At 28.5% G+C, this 21,397-nt stretch overlaps 3 protein-coding genes across 3 annotated transcripts; all 3 read right to left on the bottom strand.

Moving 5' to 3' along the window:
• Nucleotides 1–4,545: 4,545 nt before the first annotated feature.
• LOC106783958 (odorant receptor 13a-like) lies at nt 4,546–6,255 on the bottom strand. The gene is made up of 6 exons (XM_014742983.1): nt 6,048–6,255; nt 5,296–5,746; nt 5,131–5,230; nt 4,926–5,048; nt 4,694–4,849; nt 4,546–4,608 (listed from the first exon to the last, which is right to left on the bottom strand). Exons 1-6 carry the CDS (start codon nt 6,073–6,075, stop codon nt 4,546–4,548), a joined length of 921 nt encoding a protein of 306 aa, XP_014598469.1. The 5' UTR covers nt 6,076–6,255.
• A 2,521-nt stretch (nt 6,256–8,776) lies between these two features.
• On the bottom strand, nt 8,777–11,089 carry LOC106783979 (odorant receptor 13a-like). The gene is made up of 7 exons (XM_014743017.1): nt 11,041–11,089; nt 10,383–10,652; nt 9,650–10,100; nt 9,490–9,589; nt 9,287–9,409; nt 9,052–9,207; nt 8,777–8,965 (listed from the first exon to the last, which is right to left on the bottom strand). The coding sequence occupies exons 1-7, from the start codon at nt 11,054–11,056 to the stop codon at nt 8,903–8,905; spliced, it is 1,179 nt and encodes a 392-aa protein (XP_014598503.1). The 5' UTR covers nt 11,057–11,089; the 3' UTR covers nt 8,777–8,902.
• Nucleotides 11,090–19,647: 8,558 nt separating this feature from the next.
• On the bottom strand, nt 19,648–20,673 carry LOC106783957. Its single transcript, XM_014742982.1, has 2 exons — nt 20,231–20,673; nt 19,648–19,720 (listed from the first exon to the last, which is right to left on the bottom strand). The coding sequence occupies exons 1-2, from the start codon at nt 20,671–20,673 to the stop codon at nt 19,648–19,650; spliced, it is 516 nt and encodes a 171-aa protein (XP_014598468.1).
• Nucleotides 20,674–21,397: the final 724 nt, after the last annotated feature.

Raw genomic sequence — 21,397 nt, 5'->3', positions numbered from 1 at the left:
GGTAACATTCATGGCGCATGCCCTGACAAAAGCGACCCGTAATACCATATCCATGATTTATTAATTTCATGTCGGAAATCTTTGGCTTCGGAGTAGTATGTTCCTAGACGTCGAACTTATTGCTCGACTTATTCATAAAGTATATTTATCCACATGTTAAAATTCATTATATAAAAATAAGTCTTTAGATATGGGGAAAAAGAGTGACGAGAAATTAAATTAAAATATACAAAATTTGCCATGATTACGATTTAATCAATTTTTTTCAATTAAATTACGAGGTAAAACATCATATATATTCGTATATATTATATATTTTGTTTGTGTCTATAAAATTCAACTCTAAGAAAGTATAGCAGTTTATGGTTTTTTAATTAAATACGAAGTTTCATTCATCATTTATTATCGTTGCACGTAAAACAGATAGATAGCCCATTGATGTCTTCAAAACCTGAAAAATTAAAAATTCAATTTACAGATATATCGTATTTTTTTTAATTACGATTTTTTATTTCCTTAGATATACCAAACAATTATTTATTGTTTGTTTAGTAATACGAAAGGATTACTTACGCTACTGTAAAGTTCATGATTCAAAGTACAGAATTTTCCTGCAGTGAGACGCAAAGGTTCTCGTGAACGACGGATTATTAATATCAGTGATCTGGATTCGTGAGGTAATAAATCGTACCAATTGCATTGATAAGCAGCACGAGCAACTTCGGTACTCTGAAAGGATACACTTTTATTCGGTATTATCATATTTCATTATAACAAAGTCATTTTTTGTATTACAATATTTTATTCACCTCGGTCCAAAGTTTTTCTCCGACGTAACAGTATAGGTATAATTGAAGTAAAACATAGAAGATGTAAAAACCGAAAAAGCAAATTTCAATTAATGGCATCTCTTCTCCTTCTCCGACCATTAACTGAAATTCATAATAGATTTGATTAATTTTTAAATAGTTGAAATTTTCGTGTAGATAGAAAGTAACGTGCCGTTTTTTTTTTTTAGTGAATTATGTTAATAATATTGCAAATAATTATTATTTGATATTAAATTTTTGTACAAATTTTATCCTAATTAAAAATCTGTTGAAAAATTGTTAGACAATAGATGCATATATATAAATGTGTGCATGGACAAGTTTATTTTATATTTTTAAAATGTTTACCATAAGTCCTTGAAAACATTCCATGCATAATTGCAAAGTACAACCAAGTATTTGAAAGAGTAGCATTATGTTGAATTGGTCCTCAATCTTATCGATGAATCTTTAACAAAACATGTATCTTAATTATATAATCATTATATCTCATGATTATAATATTCAAATTAATTAATAACATACTGATTATAATTACTTGTTCAAATGATCGTGTCTTCTGACGATATAACTTAACTTGTTCTGAAATTCTCTACTCGTACCGATATTCAAATTAACCAATTCGTCTTGCAATCTTTTAAGTTGTCCACACACGTGAAGAATCAACATTACTAGAAAAGTATCTACAGATGTATACGTTACGGTATAATAAGTTGTGGCTATCATTTGACCGATGAATTTGAATTCGAACAATGGACTGTCCATTGTTTCGATTGGATAATACGAAGGAAAAAATGTAAGCCGACCAAGAGTACGCATTGATAAAATTCTTTTCGCAGTATAAGACACGATAATACCATAACAGATAGCAGTTGCTCTAGTTGCTATCTTCCTGCTGAACGTTGCATATTTCATCATTTTTTGTTCATCTTCTTTTGTTGACACTTCTTTCCAGTCTTCCTCCATTGCGGTAAGAAGATCCTTTATTTCTTTAGTGATAATGACAAATTTAAATCAGGATTTCAATATAAGAAGAAAATATTTGCAAAGAGTAACGATTCTTTACGCGGGTGGGTGGAAAAGTTTTGAGTCTGACATAGAAAGAATTTGTTGTTCGGCCAAACTCACTTTTAGTTGTTGACGTTGTCTCAAAACTTTTCAACACGTAAACGTATATTTAGGAAAATGATATCAGTAATTGAACTCGTATCAATCGTTGACCATTTTTTAGGGAACGTAGATAATAAGATTTTTAACTCTATCATTACAGATAAAATTAAACACGCGTTTTCCTGAATGCGAAAATAGTCAAAAGTTAATTTTTATAGAAAATAATGAAATTTGTTTCAATTCATTGTTTAGTAGTTTCAGATATCTTTTTTAAGTGGCTTTGATAATGATTTAATGAAAACAAAAAAGAAAATCTATGAGATATTTTGCAGTTGGCAATGGATGGGTCTTTCGAAAAAGATGTAATAAATGTACTATATCATTCTATCACAATTTTATCGTTTCTTTTTTTGAAAGATTCCAATTAGTCTAAAAATCTTATTTTTCACGTTTTCCTTAAAAATAGTCAGCCGTTGTAACGAGTTTAATTATTGGTGCATTTATTTTAACTGTACTTTTCTAATTACTTTTTTAAAAAAAATTATATTCATGTCTTGTAAAGAAAATTATAGTTAATATTATTTCTATTAGTCACAATATTTTACACACACCACGGTAATTGAAAATTATAATTTATATTGCAGATTTATTGAAAAGAATAAAAAATCTAAATGTGCGATAAAATTGAACATGGCGTCCTAGAGATTATGAATTAAATTAATTGTATTTACGTCCTCCGCTTGACCAGAAGAAGATCATTTTAATAAACGCGACTGTTCCATTAATGTTGTCCAGTGATAAATTTTCCATAATCAAGTTGAAATCATGTCGATCGATATAAAGTAGCCAGTATTGAGGTATAGTACAGAAAAAGATGATGAAGGCAATCCCTATTAACACTTTGTAGCTGGAAATTTGATCGAATTTTCTCTCCTCGGGCCAAATTCCCATGAATTTCATCGTGAATAAGTTCCATCCGCAAGCGTATTCCACTTGCCAAACTTTAGTCAACATAGAGCACGTTAATGTAACCTCATTATTAGATTTCATGTACGAAGTGTGCAATAATTTTGGAAAATACATAAATTATTGAGAATCACATATTCGGTGGTCATGATCGCGTGACTAGAATTACTAGCAATTTCGAAAGTACTATTCAGTATAATATATTATTCAAATCTGACAAAATTTAGTATCGGATTCAAGGAGACAAAAGAAGAAAATAAATGATATTAGTAGTGTTCGAAAAGTTATAGTAGAATAACGTTCTTAAAAATTGACTCTATTTATAAGATAGTGAAAACTTATGACTGTAATAAAAATGATGTTATATTGACTTATGAACATAACTATCAAGTTGCTGAGGAAGTCTCAAATAGAGACGAAACGTTCAACGGATAAATATTGTGTTCATCTTAATTAAACCCGTCCAAAAAAACAACTTCCCTAAGAGTAAACTTAGTAATGATATTCACAATATTCACTTTACAAATTAATCGCGTTGACGTTAAATTATGATTATTTGTAATACCGTTCATTATTATCATAAAATCAAGAATTTCAATAATTTAAAAAATAAAGAAAAATTATTAGAAATAATTAAAAAATAAGGTAAACAAATTTTAAATCGATGAACTACCTCGTCGAATGCTCATGTTGGTTCTTGTTACAACGTTCTATCAAAAACTGATTCTTTTGTTCGCATTTTTTTCTATTTCGCATGATATTACTGTTGAATCATGTATGGCGCATGCTCTATGAAATCGCTGAGCTTTTCTGACAAGAATGGCTACCTAGATATTTTTTAAATCCGACCTAGATTCTTTCATAAATTAATATATTTAATATATGCACAATCTCTCGATACATGTGAGATACATTTGTTTTGGAAATAATTTATTTTATTGTATAAATTATTGATAATTTGTCATTTTCAAATAGTTATTTTTTACGGAGGATTATCCTTAAAAGATCCCTCTGTCGTAGAAAATTCTAAGCGATTTGCTATCTATTGTCTGCCATAACTCTCGTGGTTACTCTATCATCATACTAGTTGCAACTACAATATGTTAACTTACCGACACGCATTGCCGATACTATAAATATCTAACAAATCTTCTTTTTAATATTGACAAAACTCAATACCTAAAAAAAACCTAATTTTACAGGATAATTAAGTAGCGATAAATTTAATTTTGTATCATTTAAAGTACATAATTAAAAATTTACTTTTGCAGTTGATTCGTAGCAGAATCAAATTATGATGTGATAATAATACGTTTCTAGACGAAGAATTTTATTACTTGAAATACACAATTCTATTGTCAGTCTATTTGGCTAAGTGTTTATTTTTTTGCAAAAATACGACTAGACTTTAAAACGATTATAATAGTTTGTTACTCGTTTGTTATAATCATTCTTATGTTAAGTACTTTGTTTTAAGGCATAAGTTTTAAACTATTGTTTAAGTAGATTTAAATAGGTTTAGTAAATTAGAGCTAAACTATGAATAAAATATAATCTACATATTTTGTTTTTTTTTGAAAATATTCAACTTTAGGATAGTATAGTAATTTATATCTTTAGAATAAAAAAATCGGGAATATTAATCATCTTTCATCATTGTGGTACGTAAAACAGACAAATATCCCATTGATGTTTTCAAAACCTGTAAAATAAAAATCAAGTGTGTACAGGTGTCTCGTTTTGTATAGCTAAGATTTTTCATTCACTTAAGTATAATGATTACTTACGCTACTGTAAAGTTCATGATTTAAAGTAAAAAATTTGCCTGCAGTTAGACGAAAAGGTGATCGTGAACGACGGATAATTAATATCAGTGAATTAGCTTCGTGGGGTAATAAATCATACCAATTACATTCGTAAGCTGCACGAGCAACCTCGTTACTCTTAAATGACATACTTTTCATTGAAATTTTCATACTTTATAGCAAATAAATAATTGAATTACTGATGTTTTCTAACCTCGGTCCAAAGTTTCTCACCAACAAAACAGTATAGGTATAGTTGAAGTAGAACATAGAACACGTAGAACGCGAAAAAAAACATTTCTATCAATGGCATCTTTTCACCTTCCCCAGCCATTAACTAAACAAAAAATTCATAGTAATGTTAATATTTTTAATTGAATTAGTTGTTGTCGAATCATTTAATCTTATTAAAACAATACCTTAAGTCCTTGAAAACATTCGATGCATAATTGCAATGTACAACCAAGCATTTGAAAAAGAAGCATTATGTTGAATTGATCCTCAATCGTATCAACGAATCTTGAAAAATAAAAATGATTTATATTACAATTGAGATTGTAGAATTATAACTAATTAACAAATACCTTTTTAAATAATCGTGTCTTCTGATGATGTAACGTAACTTATTCTGAAACTCTTGTCTCGTATTAGAATTCAAATTAATCAGATTATCTTGTAGCCTTGAAAGTTGTCCACACACGTGAAGGATCAACATGGCTAAGAAAGTATCAACTGCTGTGTAGACTGTAGTAAAATAAATAGTACCAATCGCTTGACCGACAAACGCCAATTCGTATATTGGACTGGACATTGCACTGAATGGATAATACGAAGGGAAAAATGGTAGTCGACCTTCGTTACGCATCGACAAGCATCTTTTTAAAATGTAAACCGCGATAAGGGCATAACAGAGTTCGGTTGCTCTTGATGCTAAATTTCTGCTAAATCTTGCGATTTTCATCATTTTTTTTTCTTCCATTTCCGTTGACACTTCCTTCCAATCTACTTTCATTGCGTATAGCAGGTTATTTATTGCTTTGATCGAAATAATAAATAAAAATATAAGTATAGAAATATGAGAAAAATAATAATATTAAATAGCATTGTACGAGTTTGTATTTTTAGTTATGTTTTTTAAAAAAATAATAGTGCATGTCAATTGTTAATTAACTTTATCGAATTGAATTCTACTAAAGGTACATCCTATTGATACATAATTTGAAAACAAGTTTTAAATATTGAACATTGGCTAACAATTAGGTATAACTTAAAATTATATGATTTTAATTTGACATGATATTTATTAAGGGAATCGAAATAAATGAAATGTATTTACGTTCTCCGCTTGACCAGAAGAAGATCATTTTTATAAACGCGATTGTTCCATTAATGCTGTCCAGTGATAAAATATCAATAATCAAGTCGAAATCATGTCGATCGATATACAGCAGCCAGTATTGAGGTATAGTGACGAAAATAATGATGAAGACGATCCCTATTAAAATTTTGTAGCTAGAAATTCGGTCCAGTCTCCTCTCCTCCGGCCAAATTCCAATGAATTTCATCGTATATAAGTTCCATCCGCAAGTGTATTCAACTTGACAAACTTTTGTTAACATAGATCGCGTTAATAATATTATATTAGATTTCAGATATGAAGTGTGCAATGATTTCGGATAATATAGAAATTATTGAAAATCACATATTCGGTGATCTTGATCGCGTGACTATAACCAGTAGCAATTTCGAAAGTATTATTCAGTATAATGTAATATTCAAATCTCACGAAATTTAGTATCGAATTCAAGAAGAAAAAAGAGAAAATAAATTATATTCACAATATTCACTTTACAGATTAATCGTTGAAGTTAAATTTTGATTATTTCATTATTATCATATGATCAAGAATTTCAATAAAATAAAAAATGAAGGAAGATTGTTAGGAATAATTAAAAAATAAGGTGAACAAATTTTAAATCAATGAACTACCTCGACGATTGTTCATATTTGTTCTTTTGACAACTTCCTATCAAGAACTGATTCTTTTGTTCGTTTCTATCCTATTTCGCATGATATTACTGTTGAATCATGTGTAGCGCATGCTCTTTACAGTCGCTGAGATTTTCTGACGAGAATGACTATCAATCTTGCCTAGATTTTTTTTAAAATTAACATTTTTTCAATGTATACATAATCTCGATGTATGAGGTACTTTTATTTTAGGCAAAATTTTATTCTGTTCTATAATTTATTTATACTCTTTAGCATTTTCAAATAGTTATTTTTTTAGGGAGGATTATCCTTAAAAGATCCCTCTGTCGTAGAAAATTCTAAGCGATTTGCTATGTTTTGCTTGCCATAACCCTCGTGGTTACTCTATCATCATTCTAGTTGCAACTACAATATGCTAACTTACCGACACGCATTGCATATTACAAATATCTGACAAATATTCTCATTAATATTGATAAAATTAAATACCAACAAGATCCTAATTTTATAGGATGCTAGAATAAAGTAATTGATCATTTAAAAAACAAAATATTTATAACTGCTAATACAAATTTTCCCATTGACTGATTTTCGACAATGTAATTTATAACACCCTTATGTATATTAGAGTTCTACCCTTGGTGGTATGATGGTTAATAGCATTGAGAGTAATTGAATGCTCGATTAAATTTTTTTTCCTATTAAAAGATTCCAAATGTTTTAATTGTTTTGGGATTCTAATTACAAATTTAATACACATAAGGGTAAATTTTTGTATTATGGTCGATCACACACAGATAAGTTTTAATAATAATTTAATTATTAAAATAATAAGAAACTTAACAATATTATAGCTGCAGTTATTACGTTTGTCTTAGACTAAAGAAAAAAATGTTAATCTATTAATTTTTGTTTCAGTAATTAATAAAAAATCTTACCGAAAATACTTGGAAACATCGAATAGCACATGGAACAGTAATATGTTGTTAAAAAATTTCCATATATATCCACGAATCTGTAAAAAAAAACATAAACCGAAAAATAGTTAGAAACGTGGTCAAATATAAAACATTTTTTAAAGTGATTTATAAAGTAAAAAAACATATATAAAAAACATACATATACCTTTATAAAAAAAGTGTACTTTTTGTAGGACAAGATATTCCATAATAGATTAATTTATTGGTTAATTAATATCTTAAGATCTTCATGTTGCGAGGATTCCAATCATAAGTGTATACCACGTTGAAAACTTGAGCGCACATTGCGCACGCATTTTTAAGTTCCGTCTCAACTACGTCATTAGAATATTCGATGATGTTATAACTCAATGGATTGTCGTAATTGATAGTTTCATTGGTTGTTTCTTTATTAATCATGCATCTATCGAGTGGTATTACGTGCACTTACGCGTTCACGACATAACAACGAGTGATCGGAGTTCAAACTGTTAAAAAATGTATTCAAGTTTTATAGAAAAATGTTATCTGAGGAATAAGAGTTTAAAAGAAGTAGAATTGCATAAGAGTAGGCGGAGGAAGAGGGAATCGAAGAGGAGAGGGAGGTACAAGACGTGAAGGAGATTATCAAGGGTGGAATATATTTCAGGTAGAATTATTTTATCTTCGATTTAATGTTGCATTTTCAATGAATTTGTGCATCCTTTATGCATAACACACACGTATTATTATTTTCTCAAATGAAATTTTCATCGTATTTTATACAATACGATTTATAAATATTCTTTTCGAGTAATTCATGAAATGTAGATTAGTTTGTTGAATTTTAAACGTGATAAGCATTAGTTTTATTTCTTTTTTTTTCTTTAGTAATAAAATATATAAATTTTAAGGTTATTATAAAGTAATAATACGTTTCCATATGAAGGATTTTATTTCTTCAAATACACGCTTCTATTGTCGGTCTATTTGGCTAAGTATTTTTTTGCAAAAATACGACTAGATTTTAAAATGATCATACTAGTTTATAACTCGTTTGTTATAATCATTTTTATGTTAACTAATTCTCATACTTTGCTTTAAGGCATACGTTTTAAATTATTATTTAAGCAGATTTAAATGGGTTTCAAGAATTATAGCTAAATTACGAATAAAATATAATCTACGTATTTTGTTTTTGAAAATATTTAACTATAGGATAGTATAATAATTTATATCTTTAGAATAAAAATCGGGAATATTAATTATCTTTCATCATTGTAGTACGTAAAACAGACAAATATCCCATTGATGTTTTCAAAACCTGTAATATAAAAATCAAGTGTATACACAGGAGTCTCGTTTTTATAGATAATATTTTTTATTCATTTAAGTATAATGATTACTTACGCTACTATAAAGTTCATGATTAAAGGTACAGAATTTGCCTGCAGTTAGACATAAAGGTGATCGTGAACGACGGATTATCAATATCAGTGATTTAGCTTCATGGGGTAATAAATCATACCATTTACATTCGTAAGCAGCACGAGCAATTTCAGTACTCTTAAAGGGACACACTTATAATTGAAATTTTCATACTTTATGCGTAATAAATTTTTTGAAAATACTTATGTTGGCTTACCTCGGTCCAAAGTTTTTCACCGACATAGCAGTATAGATATAATTGAAGTAGAACATAGAAGACGTAGAACGCGAAAAAAAACATTTCTATCAATGGCATTTTTTCACCTTCCCCAGCCATTAACTAAAAAATTCATAATAGTGATAATATTTTTAATTAACGAATTGTTGTTGACGAATCTTTTAGGCTTATTAAAATAATACCTTAAGCCCTTGAAAACATTCCATGCATAATTGCAGCGTACAACCAATCATTTGAAAAAGTAGCATTATGTTGAACCGGTCCTCAATCGTGTCGACGAATCTTGGAAAAAATTCATTAATTTTATATTTGATTCAAAAATTATAATTAATTAACAATTACCTGTTTAAAAAATCGTGTCTTCTTACGATGTAACTTAACTTATTGTGAAATTCTTCTCTTGTAGTAGAATTTAAATGAATCAGATCTTCTTGTAGCCTCGAAAGTTGTCCACACACGTGAAGGATCAACATTACTAAGAAAGTATCAATTGCGGTATATACTGTTGTAAAATAAACTGTACCAATCGCTTGACCGACGAACGTAATTTCAAACATTGGAGTAATCATTGAATTAAATGGATAATACGATAGGAAAAATAGTATTCGACCTTCGTTATGTATCGCGACGCATTTTTTTAAAATGTAAACCGAGATAAGTGCATAACTTATTTCGGTCGCTCTCGTTGCTAAAATTCTGCTTAATCTCGCGAGTTTCATCATTTTTTGTTCTTCTTTTTTCGATGACACTTCTTTCCAATCTACTTCCATTGCGGAAAGGAGACCCTTTATTGCTACGATCAAAATGATATTTAAAAATATGTATGAAAATGTGAGAAAAATAATAAAATTTGATTTAATTACTTAGGTTTCTATTAATTGTCATTTTATTAAAAGAATTATACTGTATATAATCTTTTAATTACTTTTATTGAATTATACTTTGTTAAAAATAAATCTTATTGATACATATTTGGAAAGTATTGTTTAAATATCAGTTTAATAGAACTTTAGATTATGTTTGATCTTGAATTGATATGATAGATATGTGATCGATATAAAAAAATTCTATTTACTTTCCCCGCTTGACCAAAAGAAGATCATTTTTATGATCGAGATAGTTCCATTTAGGTTGTCTACCGATAAATTTTCCATAACTAAGTCGAAATTATGTCGATCTATATAAAGCTGACAGTATTGAGGTATAGTGCAGAAAAATGTGATGACGGCAATCCCTATTAAAACTTTGTAGCTTGAAATTCGATCGATCCTTCTTTCCTCCGGCCAAATTCCAATAAATTTCATCGTGTATAAGTTCCATCCGCAACTGTATTCGACTTGCCAAACTTTTGTTAACATACATCGAATTAGTATAATTATATTAGATTTCAGTTATAAAGTGTGCAATGATTTCGGAAAATACAGGAATTATTGAGAATCACATATTTGGTGGTCATGATCGCGTGACTATAACCAGTAGTAATTTCGAAAGTACTATTCAGTATAATATATTATTCAAATCTGTGAAGATTTAGCATCGAATTCAAGGAGAAAAAAGGAGAGAAAATAAATAAAATTCACAATATTCACTTTACAGATTAATCGCGTTGACGTTAAATTTTGATTATTTCATTATTATCATATGATCAAGAATTTCAATAAAATAAAAAATGAAGGAAGATTGTTAGGAATAATTAAAAAATAAGGTGAACAAATTTTCAATCAATGAACTACCTCGACGATTGTTCATGTTTGTTCTTGTGACAACTTCCTATCAAGAACTGATTCTTTTGTTCGTTTCTATCCTATTTCGCATGATATTTCTGTTGAATATCATGCGTGGCGCATGCTCTTTGAAGTCGCTGAGATTTTCTGACGAGAATGATTATCAATCTTGCCTAGATTTTTTTTAAAATTAACATTTTTTCAATGTATATATAATCTCGATGTATGAGGTACTTTTATTTTAGACAAAATTTTATTCTGTTTTTTAATTTATTGATACTTTGACACTCGAATAGTTATTTTTTAGGGTGGAATATCCTTAAAAGATCCCTCTGTCGTAGAAAATTCTAAGCGATTTGCTATGTTTTGCTTGCCATAACCCTCGTGGTTACTCTATCATCATACTAGTTGTAACTACAATATGCTAACTTACCGACACGCATTGCCGATATTACAAATATCTAACAAATCTTTTTTCTTAAATATTAATAAAATTAAATACCAAAAAGATCTTAATTTTATATGATGCTGGAATAAAGTGTAATTGATCATTTAAATATCATAAAAAATATTTCTAACTGCGAATACGAACTTTAGAATCATTTTTTAGCAATAAAATTGAGTGAAATTACGTAACATGAAAGAGAAAAACGTGATGTATCATATTGAGTTAAAAAGAAATGTTTATCAAACAACAACCAATCATCGATGCGGTAAATTAGTTTTCTATTATTAAACGCACAATATAGTCTAATCCTTTAAGACAAAGGATGGTCTTCTTTAAGATACGCAATTATCACAGATCACATTTCTTACTGACAGGTTTTCGGCAAAGTAATCTATAACACCCTAATGTATATTAGAGTTCTACCCTTTGTAGTATGATGGTGAATAGTATTAACGCGGTGAGTGGTATTAGACAGTATAATTGAATGCTCGATTACATTATCTTTCCTCTTAAAAGATCCCAAATGTTCTCATTGTTTGGGCATTCCAATCAAGAATGTAATCCACATGGAAGAAACTTTTGTATTATGGTTTATCAGCCAAGTGTTAATATTAGTTTAATTACCTAAATAAAACATCTCATGATCTTATAGGATAACCATATTTTATCTTACTAATTTCTGTTCAGTAATTTATTACGAATCTTACCAAAAATATTTGAAATTATCGGACAGTATTTGCATCAGTAACATGTTATAAAATAATTTTTCATGCGTATACACACGAATCTGTAAAAAAAATATTAATCTATAAATAAATAGAAATTATAAGAAATCATAGAGTCACATATAAAAAATAATGTTTTAAAGTGATTTGTAAAGAGAATAGTTTCGATAACATATATATATGTGTATAAAAAATTATAGTATTTTTTAATTTAATAATTAGATTCCAGATATGAATTTTTTGTTTAGTTAATTTCTCAATATCTTTACGGTGCAAGGATTTCAGCTATAAGTGTTAACCACGTAGAAAACTATAGCTTACGCATTTTGAAGTCCTTTCGTAGGAGATGTTTCAAATACGTCTTTAGAATATTCGATGATGCTATAGCTCGACGAATCGTCATAATTGATAGTTTCATCGGTTCTTCTTTATTAATCATGCATTTATCGTGTAGTATTGCGTTCCCTTCGTGTTCAGGTCAATATGACAAGTGATCGGAGTCCGAGCTGTTAAAAAATGTATTTAAGGTTCGGAGAAAAATATTGTCTGAGGAATAAGGGTGTAAAAGAAGTAGAAATATAAAGGTAGGGGAAGGAAGAGGGTTGAAGGAGATAAGGGTGGTGAAGGACAAGGAGAAAAAGTGGTTGGGGGTTGATAGATGACGAGAAGAAAAATTTTATCTTTAACTTTATGATGCATTTTCAATGATTTTGTGCATCCTTTATGCGTAACACACGTATTATTATTTTTACTGAAATGAAATTTTCATCGAGTTTTATACCATACGGTTTATAAATATTCTTTTAGAGTAGACCTTGCAATTTAAATTAGTTTACTGAATGTTAAACGTGATAAGCATTAGTTTTCTTTCATTTTCTTTTTTCTTTAGTAATAAAGTATAAATTAAGGTTATTATGTAGTAATAATTCGTTTCCATAAGAAGGATTTTATTTCTCGAAATACACACTTCTATTGTCGGTCTATTTGGCTAAGTATTTTTTTTGCAAAAATACGATTAGACTTTAAAATGATCATACTAATTTGTAACTCGTTTGTTATAATGAATCTTATGTTAACTAATTCTTATACTTTTCTTTAAAAGATATACGTATTAAATTATTATTTAGGTAGATTAAAATGGGTTTCGAGAATTATAGTTAAATTACGAATATAATATAATCTACATATTTTATTTTCGAAAATATTCAACTTTCAGATAGTATAGTAATTTATATCTTTAGAATAAAAAAATCCGGAATATTAATCATCTTTTATCATGGTCGTACGTAAGACAGATAAATAACCCATTGATGTTTTCAAAACCTGTAATATAAATATCAAGTGTACACAGGAGGTCTCGTTTTTATAGATAATATTTTTTATTTATTTTAAGTATAACGATTACTTACGCTACTGTAAAGTTCATGATTAAAGATACAAAATTTGCCTGCGGTTAGACGTAAAGGTGATCGCGAACGATGGATTATTAATATCAGTGATTTTGCTTCGTGGGGTAAGAAATCGTACCATTTACATTCGTAAGCAGCTCGTGCAACCTCGGTACTCTTAAATGACATACTTCATATTGGTATTTTAATATTTTATATAGAATAAATTTTGTGAAATTACAATATTGGCTAACCTCTGTCCAAAGTTTCTCACCGACATAGCAGTATAGATATAATTGAAGTAGAACATAGAATACGTAGAACGCGAAAAAAAACATTTCTATCAATGGCATCTTTTCACCTTCCCCAGCCATTAACTAAAATTCACATTCGCGTTAATATTTTTAATAAAATTATTAGCGAGTAATAATTCCTTTCAAATAATTTGCAAAAAGTTTCTTGAATATTAAACGAATCTGTTGAATTATTAAAATGTTACCATGAGTCCTTGAAAACATTCGATGCATAATTGCAATGTACAACCAAGCATTTGAAAAAGGAGCATTATGTTGAATTGGTCTTCAATTGTATCGACGAACCTTGGAAAAAATCAATTAAAATTGCGGTTGATCATAAAATTATAATTAATTAACAATTACCTGTTTAAATGATCGTGTCTTCGGATGATGTAACCCAATTTTTGTTGAAATTCTTGTCTCGTATTAGAATTTAAATTAATCAAATCTTCTTGTAGCCTCGAAAGTTGTCCACACACGTGAAGGATCAACATTGTTAAGAAAGTATCGACTGATGTGTAAACTGTAGTAAAATAAACTGCACCAATAACTTGACAGACGAACGTCAATTCGAATATCGGACTGGTCAAGTAATCGAATGGAAAATGCGATGAGATGAATGGTAGCCGACCTTCGTTACGCATTGACAAGCATCTTTTAACAATGTAAACCGCGATAAGTGCATAACTTATTTCGGTCGCTCTCGTTGCTAAAATTCGGCTGAATCTTGCTAGTTTCATCATTTTTTGTTCTTCCTTTTTTGTTGACACTTCTTTCCAATCTACTTCCATCGCCGAAAGGAGGCCTTTTATTGCTTTGATCAAAATGTGAAAATGAAATGTGAGAAAAATAATTCAATTTGATATAATTGTTCGTGTTTAATTATTTTCATCGTTTGTTTACGAATATAATTGTTCATTTGAATTGTTAATTAACTAAATACAATTATACTTCGTAAAAAATATTTAAGTATGTAACTTGATGTTACGATTAAGTATAAATTTAAATTGTGTGATTTTAAATTGACATGATAATTAATAGTGTGTCGAATTAAATGAAATGTATTTACGTTCTCCGCTCGACCAGAAGAAGATCATTTTTATGAACGCGATAGTTCCATTTAAGTTGTCTACAGATATATTTTCCATAACTAAATCGAAATCATGTCGATCGATAATTAGCTGCCAGTATTGTGGTATTGTGCAGAAAAATATGATGAAGGCAATCCCTATTAATACTTTGTAGCTTGAAATTCGATCGAGCCTTCTTTCCTCCGGCCAAATTCCAATGAATTTCATCGTGTATAAGTTCCATCCGCAAGCGTATTCAACTTGCCAAACTTTTGTTAACATAGGTCGCGTTAGTATAATAATATTAGATTTCAACTATAATGTGTGCAATGATTTCGGAAAATACAGGAATTATTGAGAATTACATATTTGGTGGTCATGATCGCGTGACCATAACTAATAGCAATAGGTATAAGTTCGGATCAATATGATTTATTATTCAAATCTGAGAAAATTTACAATCGCGTTTGAAAAAATAAGAAAATAAATTTTATTCGTTAAACGCACTTTAGAAATTTTGTCTTTGCGATTAAATTGCGATTAAATTATCGTTACCGATCATTTTTGTCATTTTATTTAATAATAAATAGAAATTTTTAAAACAGTTTTTTTTTATTAAATAAAAATAGTGTTAGGATTGATTGAAAAAAAAGGGAGTGAAATAATTTGTTAACTATCTCTACCTCGATCAACGCTCATGTTGCTTCTTATGACAACCTCGTATCAAGAACAACTGATTCTTTTACAACCGTATCTTTTGCATTTCGTATAATATTATTCTCGAATCATGCGTGGCGCATGCTCTATGAAATCAGCTATTGTTTTGACCGGAACAACTTTTAAGATTATTTTTATTCCATTCGTAAATGTAATTATTTAAAATCTATTAAATATGGGCAAATGAGATTCTTTAAATTTACGAAAGGTTTTATTGTTTTATAGAATTTGGATACTCTTTTTCATATATATGTAGTATTTTTTGTATGAAGGAGTATCCTTAAAAGATCCCTCTATCGTAAAACACCCTAAGCGATTTGTTGTATGCTTGCGTGCTACAACCCTCATGGTTATACTCTGTCATCATTCTAGCTAACACTAGAGTATGTTAACTTACCGACACACATTGTCGATATCACAAACATCTAACAGAATCTTTCCCTTAAATATTGGCAAAAAATTGAATACTATGGAAGACTAATTTTTGTTATACCGTAGAAATGATATAATCAATAATTTTTGAGAAACATAACACAAGCTCATTAAAATATAGTTCAATATTTTATAACATTGTGAATAGAACAAATTCTTTGTAATACATTACTACTTTTCAACATTTGATAGTACATTTAAATACATCAGTTTATTTTATTCAACATTTCCGAGATTCATTGCATGCAGTACCGACACGTAACTCATTGATGTCTTCAAAATCTGCAGAGTATATGTATTATAATGAATTATATATATATATATATATTTAATATACAAGGGCTGAATTGAACAGTTTTCATCCTTAGCAAATAAAAATTTTCATTTCTTTAGTCAAATAAAAATAAGTTCGATCGAAATAATTGTTTCCTATATTAGATTGAAAATTTTTCAATTCATCCACTTATACAAATGTGTTATATTTTTTACTTACATTAGTAAAAAGATTATGACTGAACTGACAAAATTTACCAGCTGTAAGCTGCAGTGGTATTCGTGCTCTAACCATAATTATCATTAATGATCTAGCTTCATTGGGTGGTAAAGTATACCACTTACATTCATATGTAGCATCGATAATTCCTGTACCCTATATAATATCGAATTATTTTTTTTTCTTTTTCTTTTTCTTCCGTTAACATAAGAATTGAAAATAAAATCATTTACCTCGGAAAGTAGTCTCTCACCAATATGACAATACAAAAACATTTGAAGCAAAATATGTGTTAAATATACCATAAAGAACATTAATTGAACTGTCATCATATTATTGTTTCTTCCGATTGACTAGAATCAAAAACACAATCATCCAAATGTTTTCTTTTTTTTTTTTTTTTTAATTTTTCAATTAAACAAATCTAATAGTTTTTATTTAAACATCTCACCGATGTTGCCAAGAAGCATGTAACGCAAAGTAAAATCGTACAGCATAGCATTTGCAATAATAACATATCATTAAATTGTTCTTCGATCGTCTCGATGAATCTGCAAACAAAAATTGAGAAAAGATTACGCGCGCGAATGATTAGAAATTATAATTAAAAAAAAAAAAAATGAAAAACAAAAAAAAATTCAATAAAAATAAATCATATATACCTGTTTAAAGCATTGTGTTTTTGAACAATTTGAGCGAGCTTAGTTTGAAAATCATCGTCCGTTTTAGTAGACATGTTGCGTAATCGTTGTATCAAATTTTCAAATTGTCCGCATGCGTGAAGCACTAAAGTAATTACAAAAATGTCTACACCAGTATAAGTTCCGCCTGTTAAATATGCAGCCGTCATTTGAGCAATAATAGTTAACTGATAATTCGGTGTCTGTTGTATGTTGTACGGAAAATATGAACGCAATATGAGAACACGTCCGACAATATAAACTAAAAGAATTTGCAGGGTGATGAATATAAAGAGAAGTATGGTATACGTTAAAATAGATCCAGAGGATATTTTTCTGCAAATTTCTGCGGTCCTCATCATCGTTCTCACTTCTTCCTCGGTACTTGCTTCTTTCCGATCTTCTTCCATAATTATTAGCAGCGTACGAATGGCTTGAGTAATGTAATTAATTTAAAAAAAAAGAAATTAATTTCTGTATTTTATTTTCTAAATATTTTGATTTATAATCAAATAATTATTGACGAATAAAAATCCGAATTATAAATATTAATCGTATAAGAATTAAAAATAATGAAATGTTGAAATTGAAATAAGATTTATAATTACATTTTCCATGAAACCAAAAGATGATAGTCTTTAATACCGCAATTAACACGATTACGTTTCCAATTGACAAATTTTGGACGATCGCATCGAGATCACCCCATATGTAATAAAGATCTACCGTTTGCGGTATGTTGATGAATACTATCATCATGCCGAGTGGCATTAGAACAATGTAACTGGATAGTCGATTAAATTTTCTTTCCTCAGGCCAGATTCCCAAAATTTTCAGGTAGTAACCATTCCAGCCACAAATGTAATCCACGTAGGAAACTTTATTACGTTGACCGATCGATGTAGAATTATAATAATCGTGTATAAATATGGATAATATATAATATTTAATGATATTGATGAAACTAACGATTAGTACGAACTATTGATTGGTGATGAATTTTGATGGTGTTTGTTTTGTTTTTTATTTTTTTTATTTTTTGGTTTTTCAATTTTTATTTGTTCAGTAATTCATTGTACCTTCGGGCTCATCCATGTGTAAGCTTCTGTCACAACGACGTAACGAGAACTGATCATCCTTGTTAGTATATTTCTCTATTTGAAGAAATATTTTCTAGCGCATGCTCTATGGGAATATACTTGCTGTGCTATGTTATATATACATATTTGGAATGAATATTTATTTAATGTCGTTAATAACTTTCGTTTATAAAATTGATAAATGCATGTGTCCTTTAGTTGTCGATTATGGTCCCCCTACGCGCGTTTATTTATAAGAAATATATTTTTATTTTTATGTTTGTTTGTGTGTGAATGCTATAGCTATTTTTATAGTCATATGAAACAGATCCCTCTATGGTGAAAGTTTCTAAGTAACTTGTTATTTACATATTGTTGCTCTAGTGGTTATGGTGATCTAAGATTTACGGAAATTCGTTGTGTTATCGACGATGCATTTTGTTACCAGCATTAAGTATTTTGAGGTATTGTTTTAAAATATAAATCGATAGGTATTAACATACCAAAATATATGATAAGTAAACTTCACCAAATTTTAATACACGTTTTGAATATTATTTCATATACTTTTAAGTAGATGTAATAGTTGATTTAAAATTTAGCGTCAATTTTAAATCTTTATTTTTCGTCACAAACATAATGTAATTATAAATCAATGTAAAAGAAATATTCCATTTGTAGATTACGATTAGAAAGTTATACGTTTTAAAATTACATTATTTTTTGTCACATGCAAATCATAACAATTATTTATCATCAATGCATAATTATTTATATTCAATTTAATTGTTTCAAACAAAAATTGTACCATCCCAAATTTACTGAATTCTAATATTTTTCCAACACATTTCCAACGTCCAAAATATTGATTTAATCTTTTCTTATGCATTGAAAGAATTGTTTGCTTAATACAAATCATTTTGAGGGGGACATATAGGAATTACATAATTAATAATTTCTTAAAAAGATAATAATCAATATTTCGTAAAATATAATTAATTATTTTAATAACTTACTCTTAATTGGTACAATTTTCAATATATATTTATATTTACACATTTTATTCTGTATTTACAACATTCATCGCGTGTAGCATTGATAAATAACTCATCGATGTTTTTAGAATCTGCGCATTCAATAAATTTTTTTTACGAAGAACTATTTATCTTGTAAATATAAAAGAAGTCAAATATTGTAATACTTACGTTGCCAAAAAGTTTATGACTGAACGAACAAAATTTTCCCGCTGTTATGTGAAGAGGTATTCGTGCCCGTAACATAATAATCATTAAAGATTTAGATTCATCAGGTGAAAAACGATACCACTGACATTCGTACACTGCATCGACAATTCCAATGCTCTATTATTCAATCAAACGTCATAATTGTTGTCATTTTTTTGAGAGTAATATTTAACATACAAAAATTGATTACCTCTGAAATGAGTTTTTCACCAATATAACAGTACAGACAAATTTGAAGCAAAACGTATATCAAATAGAATCCGTAAAATAATATTTGGATAAAAACCATTTTATTACCACTTCCAACGACCTATAATAATAATAATAATAATAAATATAATTTAATTTAAACTAATATTCTTTTATATCCAGAAATTTACTTGAAATCTTACCAAAATTGTCTGGAAACACGTAACGCAAAGTTGTATTGAACAACCAAGCATTTGCAACAGTAACATGCCATTGAATTCTTTTTCAATAATATTGACGAATCTAAAAAATGAAAAAAAAAAAGAAACAATATACTTATTTACAGAAAAAATCATTACAGTACGTGTTATTAAAAAGTTTGTCTAAATATATATTTTAAATCGTGAACAAAAATTAAATTTCTAAACAAATATATACCTGTTCAAAGAATCGTGTTTTTGTACAATTTGAGCAAGTTTAGTTTTAAATTCGTAATCATTTTTCTGACACAAATTTTTAAGCTGTTGTCTCAAATTAGATAATTGTCCACAAGCATGAAACACTAATATAACCACGAAAATATCAACAGACGTGTAAGTACTACCAGTGCAATATCCAGCCATTGTTTGACCAATAATCGTTAACTGGTAATAAGGTGTCGAAAGTTTGTCGTATGGAAAATAACACCGTAATATGAGAACATGTCCCTTGTAGATATTTAATAGTAGATGAATAACAACGAAGAGTATAACGATTAGGAAATAAGTTAATGTACTTCCAATAGAAATTTTTCTGCAAACATTAGCAATCCTCATCATTCTTCTTATTTCTTCTTCGTTATTAGTTTCTTTTCGATCCTTTTCCATATGGGATAGTAGCATATTTATAGCTTGAGTAATGCAATTAATTGCAATCAAAAAAAAAAAGTAAATCTTTCGATCGTAGATCATTTTTTTTTTAATATTTTTTTTTATCAAGTATAATAAAAAATTTCAATGCGAATCAGAAAGAAGTTACCTTAATTGAGAGTTAAGAAAAAATAAGAAAAAGAAACGAAAATAAAAAAGAAAATATTTTTTTAAATTATTATTTTAATAACAATATAAAAGAAATGATAATTAAACAATGTAATTACATCCTCCACTGAACCAAAAGATAGTTGTCTTCAAGACAGCAATTAACACGGTCATGTTTCCAACCGACAAGTTCTCGACGGTCAAATCGATATCACCCCATACGTAGTAGAGATCTATTGTTTGTGGTATATTGATGAATAGTATCATTAAGCCGAGTGGAATTAGAACAATGTAACTGGATAATCGATGAAATTTTCTTTCCTCCGGCCAGATCCCCAAAAGCTTCATGGTGTAACGATTCCAGCCACAAATGTAATCCACGTAGGAAACTTAATTGCATCGATCGATCAACAATGTATTAGTAATGGTTTATATTAATTAAAATCATATTCCTAAATGATTCGATGAAACTAATGATAGGCTTGATATATATGTTAATTGGATTAATGATGAATTTTATTCAATGTATTTTTTTTTTGTTTTTTTTAAATGTAAATTGTTTAGGTAATTCATTATACCTTGGGTCACA

The sequence above is a fragment of the Polistes canadensis genome, unplaced genomic scaffold (genome assembly GCF_001313835.1).
Source record: "Polistes canadensis isolate GaletaPanama2010 unplaced genomic scaffold, ASM131383v1 scaffold_28, whole genome shotgun sequence".
Lineage (NCBI taxonomy): Eukaryota > Metazoa > Arthropoda > Insecta > Hymenoptera > Vespidae > Polistes > Polistes canadensis.
Note: the sequence above shows the minus strand (reverse complement) of the source record. Positions and strands in the feature narration are given on the sequence as shown.